This window comes from Muntiacus reevesi, chromosome 1 (assembly GCF_963930625.1).
Source record: "Muntiacus reevesi chromosome 1, mMunRee1.1, whole genome shotgun sequence".
In the NCBI taxonomy this organism is placed as follows: domain Eukaryota; kingdom Metazoa; phylum Chordata; class Mammalia; order Artiodactyla; family Cervidae; genus Muntiacus; species Muntiacus reevesi.
In genome coordinates this window covers 167535990-167555868 of record NC_089249.1, presented here as the reverse complement: position 1 = coordinate 167555868, position 19879 = coordinate 167535990, and the positions used below count along the sequence as shown (strand labels likewise).

General features: G+C 49.9%; 1 protein-coding gene across 1 annotated transcript in view; it reads right to left on the bottom strand.

Annotated features, from left to right (window-relative positions):
- Positions 1–306: 306 nt before the first annotated feature.
- The window catches only part of GRIK3 (glutamate ionotropic receptor kainate type subunit 3), a 237996-nt gene continuing 218423 nt past the window's right edge, over positions 307–19879 (bottom strand). The window contains exons 13-16 of the mRNA XM_065930182.1: positions 18670–18887; positions 7325–7547; positions 6560–6810; positions 307–608 (exon numbers count right to left, since the gene is read on the bottom strand). Of these exons, the coding sequence (XP_065786254.1) occupies positions 414–608; positions 6560–6810; positions 7325–7547; positions 18670–18887 (887 nt within the window). The 3' untranslated portion in view covers positions 307–413. The remainder of the gene's footprint in view (positions 609–6559; positions 6811–7324; positions 7548–18669; positions 18888–19879) is intronic.

The following is a 19879-nucleotide window of genomic DNA, read 5'->3' as shown; positions in this document are numbered from 1 at the left end:
ATCTCATAGTCAAGTTCCAGGAGGCCTGCCCCCATGGGGAAGGAGCGGCAACATGAGAGCTGTTTCCCGTTTTCTTTGGCCCCTGCAGGGCCATGGTAGAAACTTCTGACTATAGAAGAGAATTGAGGGGCAGGTGAATTTGGCCTGAGAGAGGCATGTGCTTCCTTTGGCCTTGGCTGTCTTGGCTGGCAGCTTTAGAAACCCAAAGAAGAAACAAGAGGAGGGTGAAGCCCAAGCAGCTGGCCTGGGGGCCTGCTGGTTTCCTGATAGGTAAGGGCAGAGGGCTCCTGGCCCAACAGGCAGGCAGCAGCTCTGGTCCCCAAGTCCAGCGTGGGGCTTGGGGGTGTTCCTTCCAGTCTCCTTTGCTTTCCTCCGCCCTGCCCCCAGGCTGGCGGTCCCCACCCCACCGGTGCCTAGGGGAACACGGGGGCCAGTGATGTGCTGCAGGTCATGCTGTCTTTGCCCGGAAGCCGGCGATCGTTGAATGTGTGCATGTTGATGACGGCGTCAGTCTTGACCATCATGGGAGGCTGCGGCTTGTGCTTGACCCGACGCTGGCAGGTAAGGGAGAAGCGGATCTCATCAGCCACGGTGCTGCAGAAGGAACGCTGGGGTGGCGGGTGGGAGGGGAAGGAGCACAGGGGTGAGGCCCGGCCATGCAACTCCAGCCAACTCCTCCCCTTCCTCCCAGAGCCTGTGCTGAGGTCCCTGGCTTTCCTTCACACTTCTACGCCACCTGCCCTCTGCCCCCTGCAAGGTGGTTAGTTGGGGTTGTTGTTGTTTAGTCACTAAGTCACGTCCAACTCTTTTGCGACCCAATGGACTGTAACCTGCCAGGCTCCTCTGTCCATGGGATTTCCCAGGCAAGAATACTGGAGTGGGTTGCCGTTTCCTTCTCCAGGGATCTTCCCAATCCAGGGATGGAGCCACATTTCCTGCATTGGCAGGTGGGTTCTTTACCACTGAGCCACCAGGGACGCCCAGGTGGTTTGGAGAGCAGCCTACACAGCATCACGTCCTTGTTTGGGATCTAAGGTGATATCGTCTTAGCCCCATTTTACTGATGAACAAACTGTGGCACGTTAAAGTCTGAGTAGTTTACCTGCCTGACTTTTCTCCACTAGCTTCTGAGGGCAGGAACCAGCCAGTGTCATCCTATGAGCCCAGCCTCCAGCTCTAGGCCTGGCTCAGAGTCAGGGCTTAAGAAACACTTGATGAATATATGGATAGCCTCTCTGAAAGGGGTTCCCACTGAAGGGAGGAGTCGCTTTGCTCCCATTCAGGAAAGTCTAGTACAGATTTCTCAATGGGGAGGCAGGTCCCTGTCGGGCCTTTTCTGGCTTAGGTCCCTGTGGGTATCGAAGAGGGACAGCTCACGTGCAGCACCGCCCACAGGGATCTGATGGCAGTGGCTTCTATGAGACCAGCTGCCAGAGGCTGTCCCAAGGCTTGTCGAGAAGGCAGCGGGCTGTCAATATCTTAACTTGCCTAGGGAGGCCTGGGCATCAGCACTCAGACAGGTTGCAGTTAGGTCATGTGGTGCTGGGGAATGGGGACTTGGCTTTGAATTCTGACTCTGCCTCTTACCCTCTGTGTGACCTCACCAAGCTTTCTCTTGCTCTCCCGCTAAATGCAGGACATCTTCCCTCCTTACCTCCCCTTCTTCATTCTGTGACTATTTACTGAGACCTACTCTGTGCCATTTTCATACTGTTCATACTGTTCATGGGGTTCTCAAGGCAAGAATACTGAAGTGGTTTGCCATTCCCTTCTCCAATGGACCACATTTTGTCATAACTCTCCAACATGACCCGTCTGTCTTGGGTGGCCCTACACGGCATGGTTCATAGTTTCATTGAGTTAGACAAGGCTGTGGTCCATGTGACACTGAAAGATGAACTCCCCAGGTTGGTAGGTGCCCAATATGCTACTGGAGATCAGTGGAGAAATAGCTCCAGAAACAATGAGAGATGGAGCCAAAGTCAAAACAACACCCAGCTGTGGATATGACTGGTACAAGTAAAGTCCAATGCTGTAAAGAGCAATATTGCATAGGAGCCTGGAATGTTAGGTCCATGAATCAAGGCAAATGGAAGTGGTCAAACAGGAGATGGCAAGAGTGAACGTTGAGATTTTAGGAATCAGTGAACTAAAATGGACTGGAATGGGTAAATTTAACTCAGATGACCATCATATCTCCTACTGTGGGCAAGAATCCCTTAGAAGAAATGGAGTAGCCATCATAGTCAACAAAAGAGTCCGAAATGCAGTACTTGGATACAATCTGAAAAATGACAGAATGATCTTTGTTCGTTTCCAAGGCAAAACATTCAGTATCATGGTAATCCAAGTCTATGCCCTGACCAGTAATGCTTAAGAAGTTGAAGTTGAATGGTTCTATGAAGAACTAAAAGACCTTCTAGAATTAACACCAAAAAAAGATGTCCTTTTCATTATAGGGGACTGGAATGCAAAAGTAGGAAGTCAAGAAATACCTGGAGTAACAGGCAAATTTTGCCTTGGAGTACAGAATGAAGCAGGGCAAAGGCTAATAGAGTTTTGCCAAGAGGATGCACTGGTCATCAAACACTCTCTCCCAACAACACAAGAAATGACTCTACACATGGACACCACCAGATGGTCAATACTGAAATCAGATTGATTATATTCTTTGCAGTCAAAGAGAGAGAAGCTCTATACAGTCAGCAAAAAAAAAAAAAAAAAAAAAAAAAAGCCAGGAGCTGACTGTGGCTCAGATCATGAACTCCTTATTGCCAAATTCAGACTTAAGTTGAAGAAAGTAGGGAAAACAACTAGATCATTCAGGTATGACCTAAATCAAATCCCTTACAATTATACAGTGGAAGTGAGAAATAGATTCAAGGAATTAGATCTGATAGAGTACCTGAAGAGCTATGGACGGAGGTTTGTGACATTGTACAGGAGGCAGGGATCAAGACCATCCCCAAGAGAAAGAAATGCAAAAAGGCAAAATGGTTGTCTGAGAAGGCCTTACAAATAGCTGTGAATAGAAGAGAAGCGAAAGGCAAAGAAGAAAAGGAAAAATATACCCATCTGAATGCAGAGTTCCAAAGAACAGCAAGGAGAGATTAAGAAAGTCTTCCTCAGTGATCGATGCAAAGAAATAGAGGAAAACAGAATGGGAAAGACTAGAGATCTCTTCAAGAAAATTAGGGATACCAAGGGAACATTTCATGCAAAGATGGACACAATAAAGGACAGAAATGGTAGGGACCTAACAGAAGCAGAAGATATTAAGAAGAGGTGGCAAGGATACACAGAAGAACTATACAAAAAAGATCTTCATGACCTAGATAACCACGACGGTGTGATCACTCACCTAGAGCCAAATACTCTGGAGTGCGAAGTCAAATGGGGCTTAGGAAGCATCACTATGAACAAAGCTAGTGGAGGTGATGGAATTCCAGTTGAGCTATTTCAAATCCTAAAAGATGATGCTGTGAAAGTGCTGCACTCAATATGCCAGCAAATTTGGAAAACTCAGCAGTGGCCAAAGGACTGGAAAAGGTTAGTTTTCATTCCAATCCCAAAGAAAGGCAATGCCAAAGAATGTTCAAACTACCACACAATTGCACTCATCTCACACACTAGTAAAGTAATGCTCAAAATTCTCCAAGCCAGGCTTCAGCAGTGTGTGAACCGTGGACTTCCAGATATTCAAACTGGATTTAGAAAAGGCAGAGGAACCAGAGATCAAATTGCCAACATCTGTTGGATCATTGAAAAAGCAAGAGAATTTCAGAAAAACATCTACTTCTGCTTTATTGACTATGCCAACACCTTTGACTGTGTGGATCACCACAAACTGTGGAAGATTCTTAAGGAGATGGGAATACCAGACAACCTGACCTACTTCTTGAGAAATCTGTAGCAGCTCAGGAAGCAACAGTTAGAACTGGACATGGAACAACAGACTGGTTCCAAATAGGAAAAGCAGTACGTCAAGGCTGTATATTGTCACCCTGCTTATTTAACTTATATGCAGAGTACATCATGAGAAACGTTGAGTTGGAGGAAGCACAAGCTGGAATCAAGATTGCCGGGAGAAATATCAATAACCTCAGATATGCAGATGACATTACCCTTATGGCAGAAAGTGAAGAAGAATTAAAGAGCCTCTTGATGAAAGAGAAAGAGGAGAGTGAAAAAGTTGGCTTAAAACTCAACATTCAGAAAACTAAGAACAAAGCATCTGGTCCCATCACTTCATGGCAAATAGATGGGGAAACAGTGGAAACAGTGACAGACTTTATCTTTTTGGGCTCCAAAATCACTGCAGATGATGACTGCAGCCATGAAATTAAAAGATGCTTGCTCCTTGTAAGAAAAGTTATGACCAACCTGGACAGTATATTAAAAAGCAAGGCGTTACTTTGCCAACAAAGGTCCATCTAGTCAAGGCTATGGTTTTACCAGTAGTCATGTATGGATGTGAGAGTTGGACTATAAAGAAAGCTGAGCGCTGAATAATTGGTGTTTTTGAACTGTTGCTGAAGACTCTTGAGAGTCCCTTGGACTGCAAGGAGATCCAACCAGTCCATCCTAAAGGAGATTAGTCCCGAGTGTTCATTGGAAGGACTGATGCTGAAGCTGAAACTCCAATGCTTTGGCCACCTGATGCTAAGAACTGACTCATTTGAAAAGACCGTGATGCTAGGAAAGATTGAAGGTGGGAGGAGAAGGGGATGACAGAGGATGAGATGGTTGGATGGCATCACCGACTCAATGGACATGAGTTTGAGTAAACTCCCGGAGCTGGTGAAGGACAGGGAGGCCTGGCATGCTGCAGTCCATGGGGTCACAAAGAGTCAGACACAACTGAGCGACTGAACTGAACTGAACTCTGTGTCAGGCACTGGTGTTCCAAGTGTTAGGCACACAGCAGTGAAAAGGTCCTAGCACTCAGGGAACGCTGATGATGGGATAGAAACAGATTATAAACACGTGAACAAATAAATAGTTTTAGAAAGATAACTATTATTAAGAGAATAAAGCATTGAAATGGGATAGAGTGGGGTGGGGAGCGGGGATAGGTGTGAAAGACTACTTGAGCTTCAGCTGAATGACCAAAAGACTTTAAGAAAATGGGGCTCTGGGAGAAGCACAGTGCAGGGTGCTGGAACAGCATGTGCAAAGGCCCTAAGGCAGAAAAGTGCTTGGCTGGTTAGGGACTAAAAATGTGACCAGTGTGTGTGGAGCAGAGTTACAGAGGGGAGGGTGGGAAGGAGGAGGCTGGAGAGGTGGGTAGGGACTAGATCCTATAGGCTTTGTAATGGGATTTGGGGCTCATTTCAATTGTAATGTAATTCTAATGTAACCTAAAGGATTTGATTGTTCTTCTTAGATGAATCATAATTTTTAAAACCATTCCCAATTATTGGACATTTAGGTTTTCTCACATTTTTTTCCCCACATTTCAATTAACAGTTCAGTGAACATTCTTGTCAATAAAATTGCACATGTTTTGGCCACTTCCATTGGGTGCATTTCTAAAAGTAGAAATTGACTAATCAAAACATGTGGCCTCCTTTAAAGACTCTGGCCATACTGCAAGAGTTACCTTCCAGAAGCTTACCCTCTTGGATTCCCCCTGAGAAGGTACCATGTCCCTTTTCTCACACCTATGTGAACTTGAACATCAAGAATTATCGTTGCCCTTCCTCTTTGCTCACTCAGGCTTACTGATTATAAAGGACTACTGAATTTTGGATGGATGTGTAAGTGCATCTTGTGTATACATAAGACTTAACCTCAATCTCCTTCCACACTTGCCCTGTCTCCCTTTGAACTTCTCTGTGAGAGGAGCTTCCCCACAGACCACTGGCCCTCCACTCAAGGTGCACATTTAAATCACTCCGTACACTTTCTTAAGAAGCCAATCCCAGGGGCCACCACAGACCAATTAAAACACAGTCTCTGGGAGTGAGGCCAGGGTATTAGCACTTAAAACACTTTCTCCCTGTGATTCCAATTTGCTACTGGGACCCAGAACCACTGCCCAACCACACGTGAATTAATCAGATGGGTTGAACCTAGCAAGCTTGGGCTAGCTCTCTTAACTCTTTTTCTGTTAAACTTTTGATTATGGAAATTTCCAAATATATGCAGAAGTGGAGAGAACAGTATAATGAACCCCTAGGTAAGCATCATGAAGCATCCACAATTACCCTGGAGGGTTTATGCGGGGCAACGACATGGTTCAAATTAAGTTTTAAACAGGGCACTGGCTGCAGTATGGAGAGCAGCTGGTGGAGAGGAAGGGAGGAGGCAGGAAGATCCGACCAGAGGCTAGTGCGTGGTCCAGCTGGGGATGATGGGCATGGCGCCAGAGTGATGGGAAAGCGTGCAGAGTGGGGCTGGTAGGGCTTAATGCGGAATGGGATGCAGAGTGGGCTGCTGGGGGGGGAGGTGGGATCAGACACCACCGTGCACCTGGCCCCTGAGGAGTTTGAAGCCAGTGTGGTCCCTGATCTGTTCCGTCCCTTCCCCATGCCCGCTCCAGTTCTTGGAGGTTTACCTGCTCTCGCTCTGCGGTCTTGCGGAGCTTGTACACAAACTCGCCCACAGCCACCAGCACAGACAGGACCAGCCCGGCGGCTAGGACGATGAAGATGCCCCCGATCTTCTGGATGCCCAGGGCGCTGGCCTCTTTGTTTTCCTCCTCGGGACACCCACTGCCCCGCCACCACTTCTCCTTCATGATGTGCAGCTTGTCCTCCTCCTGGAGCTGCAGGATGGCAATGGTGATCTTGTCCCGGTACGGGGAGCCTGGGTGGGGGAGAGGGGGCCTTGGCCATCAGCGGCCTTCAGCCCGTCTGTGCGTCCCTGCCAACACCCTGGCGGGGGCTAGCCACCATCACTAGCCCTGTCAGCACGCTCCTCCGAAGGGGGCCCCCAGTGCCAGGAGGCCCCTCTTTTAATCCATCAAAAGTGTTTCCACGGATCCAGGGTGGAGAGTTTTGCCTATGAATCCCTGTCCCTGCAGGCCTCTGGAAGGCCCAGGATATCTGAGCTGCCTCAGCAGGGTGACGTCAGAGAGAGGAGGTATGACCTTGAACTGACCCCCATCTCTGTGTCCACCCCTGGGTCTCCTCTGCTCAGACCAGCGCTGACCTCATGAGACTTAAGGCTCTGCCATTTTGTTTCTGGGCTGGGCCCTTTCAAGGCTCAGGGGGTGAGCTGGGAGAGGGAGCAGGAGGCCACGTGTGCGCAAGAGTGAACCTGGGGGTCTTGCCCACCCTCTGTCCCCCGCCGCCCTCCCGTCTGCAGCCCCTGTGCTCACCCATGGGCGTGCCGATGCCATAGCCCTTGGAGTCGATGAGGCCCCCGATCTGGGTGAGGTTGCAGTTCCTCTGGGTGACGTACTCGATGGTGGTCGATTCCATGAGCAATGCGTAGTCAGCCGTCAGCGTCCGCTGGATGCCCTCCTCGTTGTTCTTCACCAGCGCCGAAGGCTTGCTGCTCATGAAGGCCCACATCTTCTCGAAGGTGGAGATCTTGGATTTCTGGGCCATGGGGAAGCAGTGGGGGTGATGTACACACAGTTACTGCGCACACAGGGACCAGGCACTGCTCACCCTTAGCAGGCCTGGGTCAGTGAATTCTGTGCACAGTCCTTAGAGTGAGTGAGTTCCACCCACTGCTCAGATATGGAAACTGAGGCCCTGGGAGGGTATGTCCTCAAACACGTGGCATCTGATCGTAAAGCTGAGAGTCAGACTCGGGCCCACCCACATGGAAACCCTTGACTCTTTGCCATGGCACAAGAGGTCTTCAGCTTTTTCTTAAATTTTTTTTTCTTTCTCTAAGATTTATTAAACAATTAAACACATGCAGGTCATGTTCCAAGTGCTTTGCCTGCATGAACTCATTTATTCTTCCCCATAGTCAGAGGAGGCAGGTATGGGTTGGTCAAAATTTTGTTTTGGTTTTTCTACAGCATCTTATGGAAAAACCCAAATGAACTTTTTGGCTAACCCAGTACTATCACTAGCTCCAGTTTACAGATAAGAGAATGGAGTTTAGCTATGCCTCAATTTGCCTGATTTACTCACACACAAACTGGGAAAACCAGGCTATCTGACTCCAGAGTCCATGCTCCTAACCACTGACCTTCACTGCCTCTTAGAAACCACTGTGAAGGCGGCAGGGAAGGTGGGGATGCTGAGGAGGGCAAAGCTTCATGGATTCTGGGCCCCCTACTCCCACTTCAAGCAGTCCCTCTTATGCACCATGTTCCTGGGGAAGGTTTGTCTCAGGCAAGGATTCCTGTCTGTTCTCCATCAATATAGTGAAAGAGAAGCAGGGTGAGAATTGCTGAGAGGGCAGGAGAGTAGGGGTGGTCAGAGCAGGTGGTCCAGAGGCCCCCTCACCCTCTGGTTCCAGAGTGTCTCGGGCTGGATGCTGCTGCCTGAATGGAACCAGCATCCCTGAGAACAGGCTGGTGAGTGGGCTGTTGTGCTTGACCCCCGGCTGGGGAGGCTCAGAGAGGGCCTGGGGCCAGGAGAGGGTCAGTGTCTCTTGCTGCCAGAGAGGACTGGGCAGAACAAGGTGCATGGCCTTCATGAGATTTCTTGGGATCTTAGCGTCTGCCGGCTGCCTACTCCCAGCAGGGATCAGCCCTACTTCCATGCATCCCAGGGGAGCAGGTGGCTCTGCAGGCCCCACTGTCCCTGGCTTTTTCTGAGTCTGGCTGTGCCCGTCTGTGATATCGGCCTGTCTGACTGGCACCTGGCCCAGCTCCGGGGTGCGTGATGGCATGGGTGTGCCCCAAGAGGCTGGTGTGGGACTGGGGGAGAAGGGAGAAGCTGTGACTGTCAGGAGTGGCTGGGGAGGGGGCTGGGAGGACAGTGGACCTCCTACTCTCCAGGTGCCTCCTAGTTTTAAGGGCTGTCCCTCCAAAACTGCCGGGGGAGGAGGGAGCCCAGAGCAGCAGGCAGCGTCCCACTCGAGATTCCACCTGAGCCCAGAATCTCTTGAACGCCAGTGATGCCGCCTTTGGGCATAGGGTCTGGGGGCACCTTCACAGACAGTCCCTCCTGCAGGTTTATCTGCCCTGAAGCTGAAGGTCTGGGAGGGCTCCGACGCCTGGAGCCCTCAGTGGGTTCCACTGGAGCAGCAAGCTGGCTGATCCCACCCCTGCTTATCCTCAGCCCGTCCCATGATCAGCTATTCCTGCTCCTCAGCTTTTTCATCCTCCCGTAGCCCCAGATGCTCCCCACCCCCACCCCACACTTAACTACTCTTGCCCTTAAGATCATTCCTGGTTTTCAGCTCTTTGGACCCTCCAGACATCTCTCATTTTCTAGATAACGTCTGCTCTCCAGACTCTGCCCCCTCCAGCTTCTCCCCCAGGTCTGCTCTCACTTTCCTCCTTTTCCTGCCCAGATGCTCCATAGTCTGAAGCTTCAAACTGGCTCCAGTGATCCCTGTCCTTGGGATTCACACCCTGGTGAGATCCCTTCCCCTGTAGTGTGGGCTGGGCCCAGTGACTTGCTTTTAACCACTGCCCCCAGGAGTGATGGGCTTCCCTGATAGCTCAGCTGGTAAAGAATCCACCTGTAATGCAGGAGACCTCAGTTTGATTCCTGGGTCAGGAAGGTTTGCTAGAGAAGGGATAGGCTACCCACCCCACTATTCTTAGGCTTCCCTTGTGGCTCAGCTGGTAAAGAATCTGCCTGCAATGTGGGAGACTTGTTTTCCATCTCTGGGCTGGGAAGAGTCCCTGGAGAAGGGAAAGGTTACCCAATCCAATATTCTGGCCTGGAGAATTCCATGGACATTATAGTGCATAGGGTTGCAAAGAGTTGGACATGACTGAGCGACTTTCACTTTTTCCAGGAGTGATGGGATGTCACACCTGAGATTAGGTTATAGGAAAGGCTGACTTCTGACTTGCTTGTACTCTCTCTGGCTTGCTGCTCTGATGGAAGCTCACTGCTATGCTGTAAGCTGCCCCTTGGAGAGGTCAACATGACAAGGATCAGAGGGCAGCCTCTGGCCAACAGTCAGAGGGGCGATGGAAGCCCTCAGTCCAACAGCCTAGGGGGAACTGAAGACTGCCAACCACTACTTGAGTGAGTTCGGAAGCTGGACTTGGCGATGACTACAGCGTTAGCAGCACCTCCACCCTGGCCTGTGACAGGCCCTTAGCAGAAGACCTGTCTGTGCCGTGCTGATTCCTGGCCCACAGACTGAGAGGTCAGAATATCGTTGTTTTAAGACACTAAGTTTGGGTAATTTGTTATGCAGCAGTAGGTAACTGATACACTCTCTTACACACATGCTGACACAAGCTAGTTTTATTCCCAATATAGTTGCTTTCTCAGATAATCCGTTGCAACTATTCCTCTAATAAGATTATCCAAGTCCAATCATTCCTGCTTGCCAGGGACACATGACCTCAGGCACTCTGCTTTCTTGGTTCCTTGTTGTACTTTAGTTGCTAAGACATATCCAACTCTTTTCCAATCCCATTGACTGTAGCCCATCAGGCTCTTCTGTCTATGGGATTTTCCAGGCAAGAATACTGGAGTGGGTTTACATTTTCTTCTCCAGGGGATCTGGGATTGAACCCACGTCTCCTGAGTCTTCTGCATTGACATGCGGGTTGTTCTTTACCACTGAACCATATATTGTGTTGTGTTTAGTTGCTCAGTTGTGACCCCATGGAATGTCCATGGGAATTCTCCAGGCAAGAATACTGGAGCGGGTTGCTATGCCCTCTTCCAGGGGATCTTCCCAACCCAGGGATTGAACCCAGGTCTCCCGCTTTGCAGGCAGATTCTTTACCACCTGAGCTACTAGGGAAGACCAAGCCATATAATAACTAAATACTATTCTCTCATCAGTGATTTCAGCACCTCAGCTCCTTTTCCATCCCAGTCCCTCCTGCTTTCCAAATTCTCCTTCTTCTCCTAGAGGAGGGAATTAGGAGTGGATGAGGCCATCAGGGTTCCCCTTATATCTCCTAATGTATCCATCCATCCAACTATCTATCCATCCATCTACATATCCATCCACCCACCACCCATCTATTCTCTCATTCGTCACATTCATATTCTCACCTATTCACTCACACACTACCCACACACCAATTCATTCCACTAACTATACAACTATCCACCCAGTCTTTTACCTATTTATCCATTCATCCAATACCCATCCATTCTCTTGTCCACCTACCCATCACCAACCATCCATCCATCCCTCCACCTCACCCATCTTGCCCACCCATTCTCCCCACAATCAGGCATCAGTAACTTGACAATGAACCATGCAGGGAGCCTTGTCCCATTCCTTCTGTGTCAGAAGGGGAGAATTTCTCTTTCTGGAAACCCTTCCCTGAATCCTCTTCCTTAACACCCCAACACCCAGTTCTTCCTACACATAGGCCTGCCAGACATCAGAACACATGCTCTTCCCAGGAACACCCCATCACAAATGTAGACAGAAATTTCCACTGGAGGCTGGAGGGGGCAGGGACTGGTTTTGGGGCTGATGGGCTTTGAGGAGAGACGCCCGCAGCAGGTAAAGGACGAGGATGAGGAAGATGCGACAGGACACCAGAGAACTTGGGCCAGTTCAGATGAAAAGTAACAATAAAGCGGGAAGCTGGTTGTGATACTGATTTCAATAGTTTCTGCTCTCCTAGCTTCAGTGTCAACAAATTCACTACCTCCATCACCTGTAGGCAGAGGAGCCTGAAAGCTGCCTCCCTAGAAAGACCACCCCCTGTGTTATCTCATATCTCGGGATCCCCATTTTCAACAAAACCCACTCATGGTTTCTGATTCCCCTTAGATTCTATCCCGTCCTTGAGTGATACTCCATGATTCTGAGTACATCCCTGAGAAACTTCCTTCTGGTACCTCTGAGGCAGGGAGGGTTACACCCAGGGCCCTTCCTGGAATCTCAGCCCCCTCTCCCACCTTCCTGGGCTGGGTCACCAGAGGCCTGAGTTCCATCACTGGCCCAAGTAGTCACCACCCCAGGGAATGGTCCCTCATCACTACAGCTCCAGCGCAGTCCTGCCTGTCCCCCAGCTCCAGTGGGAACCTTAATAAGCGCTGTTTCAGGGCCAGTCACCCAATCAATTAATGGAATCGTTTGGAGCAGCTGATACAGGGTGACACGCCAGGACGGAGAGGCTTTTTTTATCAGTGAAATTGGCAAGAAAGTAAGTTTCAGGCTCACGACTTTCAATTCTAGCCTTCGCAAAGAAGTAAATTGATTTTCCCCAACTGAAGATATTTAATCTTGAGAATTTAACATTTCTGTACAAGAAAATGTATATAGGTATATATATATATAAACATAAATCAATTCCAAAGGGAGCTGAATCTCAGGGAATGTATGCAGGGAGACAGTGGCAATGTGATTCCATGCGAGACCTCGGGTATTTTCCATAGTGGGGAGGAGACCTTTTCCCAGATTAATTGGCTTTCTTATCCCTGGATGTGGAGTCTTTGGCCTTATTGGATCCTCATACTCGAGCAGTTAATCATGTCTCTTGGGTTATTTTCATGGGGATCAGGGGGCTCCTTGAGGCCCCCACCTCTGCCTACCTCCCCAGCACAGACTTGCCGATCCTTTGGCCTAGCAGCTGCTTCTACAGACTGCATTAGCCCCTGAGGCTGGCCCGTGCAGGGGAGAGTCAGGAGGTAAGGGTTGCAGACTGGCCCCTGTAGGGAGAGTGAGGAGGTGAGGCCTGCAGGCGGGAGATGGAGGTAATGGGAGAGGTTGGCCCCACTGCATGGACTCTGGTGTCACACTTACCTGGGTTCAAATGCCAACTCCTTCTGTGACCAAAGGCAAGTGATGTTACATCTCTGAACCTCCCTTTCCACATGGGTAAAATAGGTATATGCTTAGCATACAGCCATGTTCCTAGGATGTGCTTGATAAATGGCTGGTATCATTCTATCTTTTTAAGCCTCTTTAATTCTCTTTAAAGCTCAGTTTTCTCATCCAGAAATTGGGGACAATAATTTCTAGAGTGCAGAGTTTGTAAAGAAATGAAATGACATAAGACTCAGCGGTAGAAAACTCCAGGGCTGACAGGGTCCAGACAGCGATACTGTAAATACGTCAAGACGGCTGAATGGAGTTCTGGAAAACTGCAGAGGGTGAGTGCCCTCTTGGCTCCCGACGATCTATCTCTCTACATGAGCGCTGGTTCAGTGATACTCCATCTTTCATATTTTCAAGAAGCTGGATATGTGATTTTTTAAATGCAAAAATCTCCCTATTTTAAAATGATGATCACTGATTAAAACATATAAGAAATATCTGTCCCCTAAAATCATATCTGTGGGCTCAACAGGGCTGTGTATCACCGAGAATAAACAACAAAAAGAGTTGATACTCATTGCATGTATATCCTGCGTCAGGTATGGTTCGAAGTTGTTTATATAAATTATCCCGTTTAATCTCAAAAATCACCTCTATGGGGGGGGGGAGTATCATTATTATACCCATTTCATAGGTGAGAAAACTGAGGCACAGAGAGCTCACCAGTAACTGAGTCATTCTCAATAACATCCCATCATCCTCGGACCAACCCTGCACCTGTTGCTGCCCCTCGGCCTGCCTGCTCTGGGTCTCTTATATTCTGAGGGCCTCTGGGCTCCCCTGAAGTGCTCAGCTCTGTGCAGAGGCAGACAGCCATCCTGAGACAGAGGCACCGATACCCTCCACATTGTCCCCGGAACCTAATCTGGAGGGACCTGGAAGATGAGAGGTTCTCCAGGTGTCTACTGGCTGTGGTTTCTCCGTGGGGCTCCTGTTTGCCTCAGGAGGGGGCTACAGGGAGAAAGGAGAAAAGGAGCCAGCCTTTTGCTGGCTTCTGGGCCAGCCATACAGAGGGACATCAGAGAAGAAAGCCTTTGCCTCTGTGTGCCTGGCCCTGGTCTAACCACTGTCTATATGGTAGTTCATTGAATCTCTTTGCTAATTGCGGCACAGTGGGACTCAGAATCCATGTCATCCAGGTGAGCAGACTGAGGCTCAGAGGAATAAAGTGACTTCCCCATGGTTACCCAACAGAGACAACAGCCAAGACTCAAGTCCTGGTCTGTCTGACTCTAAGACTGATGTGACTTGACTGTGCCAGGCTGCACCACACCAAATTCTGCCTGCTCACTGCATTTCTGTCCCATTCTGCTTCTGCTCAGTCTATCAGAGAGGCCAGCAGTCAGCTCAGGAGGAATTAGAGGCTGAGTTTGGGAGCACCCTCCTGAGACTTCCAGCCCGGGGCAGAGTCTGTTGAGCTGCTGGAAGGTGGGAGTTGGACTGGATGGCCTCTCCAGGTACCTTCCAAGACTGAGTTGCTAGGATGGGGCAACGCTGTGCCCCAAGTGGGGCCTGATGGTGCCAGGGACCCTGGGAGCCTGGAAGTCTTTGTCCCCAGCTCTATAGCTTTCCTAAGCAGCAGTGGCTTACACACAATCTTTCCCACATGTGATATGTCTCTCCTACTGCAGAGAAGGCTAAATCCTTGGAGAAGCTGCCTTCTGACACCCTCTCTCTTCAAAGCTCCCCAACCCTCCCTGCCGAGAACACGCTTTCCCCACATCCTCCTTTACATTTTTGCCTACATATTTTTACAGCCAAACAGCGCTTTCAAAGGCCTCCTTTTTCATCTCCTAATTAATTTTTATCTTCCAAGACGGAGGGAGGACAACACAGGAGACGCTGTTTGTGATGTTTGCTGCTCCCTGACAACTCTTCAAATAAAATTTCCTTTGGAATGACGGGCTGCCTCCAGCCACGCGTCTCCCAGGCTACAGGGTAGGGGGCAAGGGATCCGAAGCCCCCTGGGAGACCGGCGCCCCACTTCCTGCTGTTGCCATCTTTGGATGGGAATGCGCTCTCTCCCTTGAGTGCTCCTCTCCATCAGGGGGCACTTTTTAAGACGGTTTGCAGCTTAACCAGGAAACAGGCTAACCAAAGAACCGAAGTTCATCTGCCCTGGGCTCTGGAACCTTCAGGGGTGCTCCCTGCTGGGCTTCTAGCCTCAACACTGTCTCCTGTGTTTGCTTTACTTGCTTTCTGCCGTCTTTCCATTCCATCCTTTAATCCAACAACGGCATCCGCTCGATATGTATTATTTAAGCAACTACGATGTACCAGGACTATTCTAGGCTGCGGATGCGGCTTCCCCCAAGGAGTTCCTGGATGGTAGCTGGCTCCTTGGAGAAATGCTATGGACACAGGGACAAAGAGCACAGGCCTTTGAGCCAGGCTACTTGGGCTCAAATCCCAATGCTGCGTTTCACCAGCTGTGAGATGTGAGGCAAGAAGTATGAACTCAGGTTACTTTCGCAGCCTTCCTTTCATCATGTGTTCAATGTGGAGGTGATAATAGTCCCTGCCTTCTAGGGATGTCATGAGGCTGGTAGGTGTGAACACAGGTAAAGTGCTTAGAACGTTGCCTAGTACACAGTAAGTGCTCAATAAATGCTATTGTAATTGTGGACTTTGCCAGTGTCTCCAGGACGTCTGATGGCAACCTCTGGAGCCAATTCCTGTTCAACCCTAGTGCCAACCTTGCAGTGCACACTCATGGGCAGGGGAGAGGCTCACCCATCCAGGAGAGGACCCTGGAGGGGCTGTGGGAGAGGGCAGTGTGTGTGCAGACAGAGTAACCGACCGTACATCAGCTCCATTGATGCATCAACCCCAATTCACCCAGCCCCTCAAGCCTTGGATTCTCTAGGTTAAACTCAGGTTTCCTTCCAACTCTAATTTGAAAGCAACCATAAGGAGGCTACCCCCTGGCCCAGTGCAGGTGTGGGGGAGGCGGAGGGCTTGGGAGAGGAAGGTAGGACTATGCAGGGCAGGGTAGGAGTGGGGCAGGGAGGAAGTAAGTTTGTCCAGGGACCTTTCTGGGAGGATCTTTGCTTCTAGCTTATCATCCGAGGTGTGGTTAATGTAGCCAAACTCAGGTTCCTCTCTGCCTACATAAGAGTCCCATGGCTGCTGCCACTGGTAGGGAGGCTGGGCAAGAAGCCCTTCGTTTGAATTAAAGTGGGAGACAAGGTGGCGAGACAGCAAGCAGAATTCACTGGCGATCAGGAGAGTGAGGAAGGGGAGCTGGTTTTGCAGGGGCTGTGCAGTTGTTGTTCCTGGCCCAAGGCCCCAGTGAGCCTTCCGCCCCAGCATCCCCACTGGGTGGTAGCATCTGTGTCCCTCCCCTGCCCTCCTCGCTGCACCATTTGCAGGGAAGGTGGGTGAGGGTGGTGTGGGCTGCAGGAGGTGCTGCTTGATGCCGAGGACAGCAGCTCGGTGGGGAGCGGGGACCGGGCTCTTGGAAGCCAATCTGAGCATCTTAGCATGGAGGGAGGCAAGGGCATCCAATCAGCGCCAATGAGCCTGCACTGGGCTTATTTATGCTGCTTCCCTTTGATCGGGAGCCCTGCTTAGAGACGGGCTCATGTGTAATGCATGAGGGATGCTCTGGCATAGTCAAAGGGCTGGGCTGCAGCCTGGGGATCGGCAGGAGCAGGCATGTGCATGCATGTGCACACACACACACACACACGGGCCCATCTCCCCACTCACACTTATGTAAGCACACCCATGGGGACATTTAAGCAGACAGACATGTGTGCACTCTCCACATACATATACATGTAGACCCTCGAGCTCATACTTCATACAATCATAGTCACATGTCCACATGCCCAGATCACAGGGACACAGGCAGTGCACATATGCAGACACTTGTGGTCAAGCAGAAAGACACACGAGCACCCAGGCTGACTCGTGCGTAGGTACACATGTACACATTATACACTGCTACATGTACCGCGCATGCAGTCACATGCTCACATACTTGCTCAACCTCATGAATACATACACAGGGTCCCAGAGAGCCCCTAGTGTGCTTATGACAATGCTTTGTCTCCCCTACACTATAAATAAATACATGGGGGTGACCTCAAAGGAAGACTGCGTTTGCTAGTAGCAGCATTCCAGAGGGGAGTCCGTTTCCTCTCATTCCTCTTCACTAAGCTGGGGAACTGCTTCTACTTTTAAGAAGGGGGCCCCATGGACTGTAGCCTGCCAGGCTCCTCTGTCCATGGAATTCACCAGGCAAGAATACTCGAGTCGGTTGCCATTCCCTTCTCAAGGGGATCTTCCCAACCCAGGGCTTGAAACAGGCTCTCCTGCATTGCAGGCAGATTCTTTACCACCTCAGCCAGCAGGGAGAGCCCATAACAGGCAAGGTCAGGGTAGCATGTAGGGGAGGGGAATGGGGGGCAGGAGAGGGGGAGGAGAATAGCCGTGCTCAGGAGGTAGAAGGCTTTCCACCCAACCCCTTCCTTCTCTCCTCACTCAGGCCCCACTGGAGGCTCAATCCATCACTCAGAGGCTTAGCCTGGAAGGAGGCAAGGGCTAGGGGGTGGGGAACCAGGGCCCAGTGGAAAGGAAAACACCCCAGGCTTTCAGACTGAGAGCAATTGACTACTAAATAAATACATGAATGGATGGACTCAGAGCCACAGAGGTCCCAATCCTGACCATTTCTGAGAAACCACTAGAGTAGTGATTCTCAGAGTGTGGTCCCCGGGCCAGCAGCATCGGCATCACCTGGGAACTCATTAGAGATGGACATGCCCAGGCCCTGCCCCCAGGGTCTGCTGAGTCAGTAACTGCAGAGGCTGGGACCCGGCAACCTGGGGTGCCCGGAACCTCGCAGGTGATCTGAACAGACTGAATCTGAGAACCACGGCTTAGAACATGGGCTCTGGAGGAAGGCAGACCTGGGCCAGACCCAGGCTGCTTCAGCTGTGAGTCCTTGGGACAACTCACTCAATGGCTCTAAGCCTTAGCTTCCACACCAGTGAAATAATTGCAATACCTACTTCTCGGGATTTGTCATGAAGATTAAATGAAGTCCAGCACAGTGCCTGGCCCACTGTGAGCTCTTAGTGGTGCCAACTATAGTTATTATTACTTTAATTTCCTGGAGAACATTTATAGCTACTGGTAGTCAGGGTCAGCCAGTTTCCTAAACCCTCAGCTACTCTAGTAGAAGGTGAAAAAACATTAAGCAAGTGAACCAGTGCTTTAGAAAACAGGAGGATGCAACAAAGTCATGGCCAGATCCCCATGAAAGCAGGAGCCTGAGCAGGTGACAGAGGCTTTACCTGGACACCAGCATTCCACGAGTGTAACATGCTAGCAAACATTTGTAAATGCTTGCTCAAGTTTTAAGCCTTCCTTGGAGGATGCACCCCCTGCTGCCCCCTCGGTGTTGCCCAGCTCACCCCAAGCTTAGGTCAGCCTCTTGGAGATGAAAGCCAGTGAGATGCAAAGCCAAGGGCAGGGACCCTACTGGCCCCAGGGCTTGTTTATGTGTTTTCTGGGCCATGCTTCTCCCTCCCCCTTCTCCAGCTTCCTTTGAGGTCCTCCTCTGATGATTTAAGGAAACACAGCACATTCATGCTGCTTGTCCCAGGTATGGAAACTTCTAGGATCTGTGCTGGGACGCATCCAGTTGGCCATATCACTACAGCTCCCCAAAGTCAATTGTTTCTAAACAGGCAGGGGCTGAGCCTTTGGGATTTCTGGCTCCGTGTGACTAAGGTAAGGACAGTGAAGGGAGGCAGGGGGTCTCACCTTGAAGAAGGTCATGGTGGCCCCGTCTTTGACCGCCCCATACTCGATTTTGGTTTGCTTGGCCAGGTCATCCGCAGAGTCTATGGGTGATTCCATGCGCTCCACAGTCAGAAAGGCAGCCAGGTTGGCCGTGTAGGAGGAGATGATGATCAACGTGAAGAACCACCAGATGCCACCAATGATACGCGTGGACAGGGCTTTGGGCATCAGTTCAGACCCTGGGAGGAAGGAGGAGACACATGGTCCCTGACAATGCCCAGACCAGGGCTGCTCGGTCCTCTGGGTCACAGACTCCACTGATAATCTAGTAACAGCTGAGACCTCTTCCTTAGACCAGTGGTTCTCGAAGTGTAGTTCCTGGACTGATAGCATCACCTGGGAACTTGTTAGAAATGCACATTCTCAGGCCCCACCCAGGACCTACTGAATCAGTAACTTTAGGGATGGGGCCCAACAATCTAGGTTCAGTAAGGCCTCTAGGTGATCCTGATCTGGGCTAAAATTTAAGAACCACTGTTTGACAAAAACACACACAAGCAGAATATTTATTTCACAGGCATGTCAGACCCTCTGATGTGTATCTGTGAACCACCTGTGTGGTCCCAGGTTCTGAACACCTGAGTGTGTCTCAGGTTCAAGAACCCCTGGGTTCTTGAGTGAATCCTGCTCTTAGCTCTCTGTGTGGTCTTGTGCCTGTCATTTTCCCTCTTTGGGACTTAGCAAAGCATCATCCTTCCTCTGTCCCAGCCTCACATAAATACCACGATGCTGCTGCAATGACATAATTTGAGGAGGAAAATGTGTTGGAAATGCAAGTGGTATACGAATATAAGATTGCTATATGATGCTTTGCAGGAGGAAAAAAAAATCAACATTTTTTGAAGCTCTTTGCCGAAATAGAAAGAGTGCCGATCACTCTTCCTTCCCGACCTTGGGTGCGGAGCATAGTTTAGCTGAAACCTTCTAACTGAAGTAATTAACTAGGCGGCTTTCAAGAGATTTAAATAGCAAGTGACTCCTGAACTTTCCAGAATATTTGGACCTGCATCTGAAAAGCGTCTGCTTTGATATGGATGATTTTTTTTTCTCAAAGAAATCACTCAAGGGAGAGTTTTTCAAATACATAACCATTTTTCTCCCTCCTAATCAAAACCTCACGGGGAATACATCAGGGGCCAATGCTTTGAATAGCAGCAGGAGGTGGAAGAGA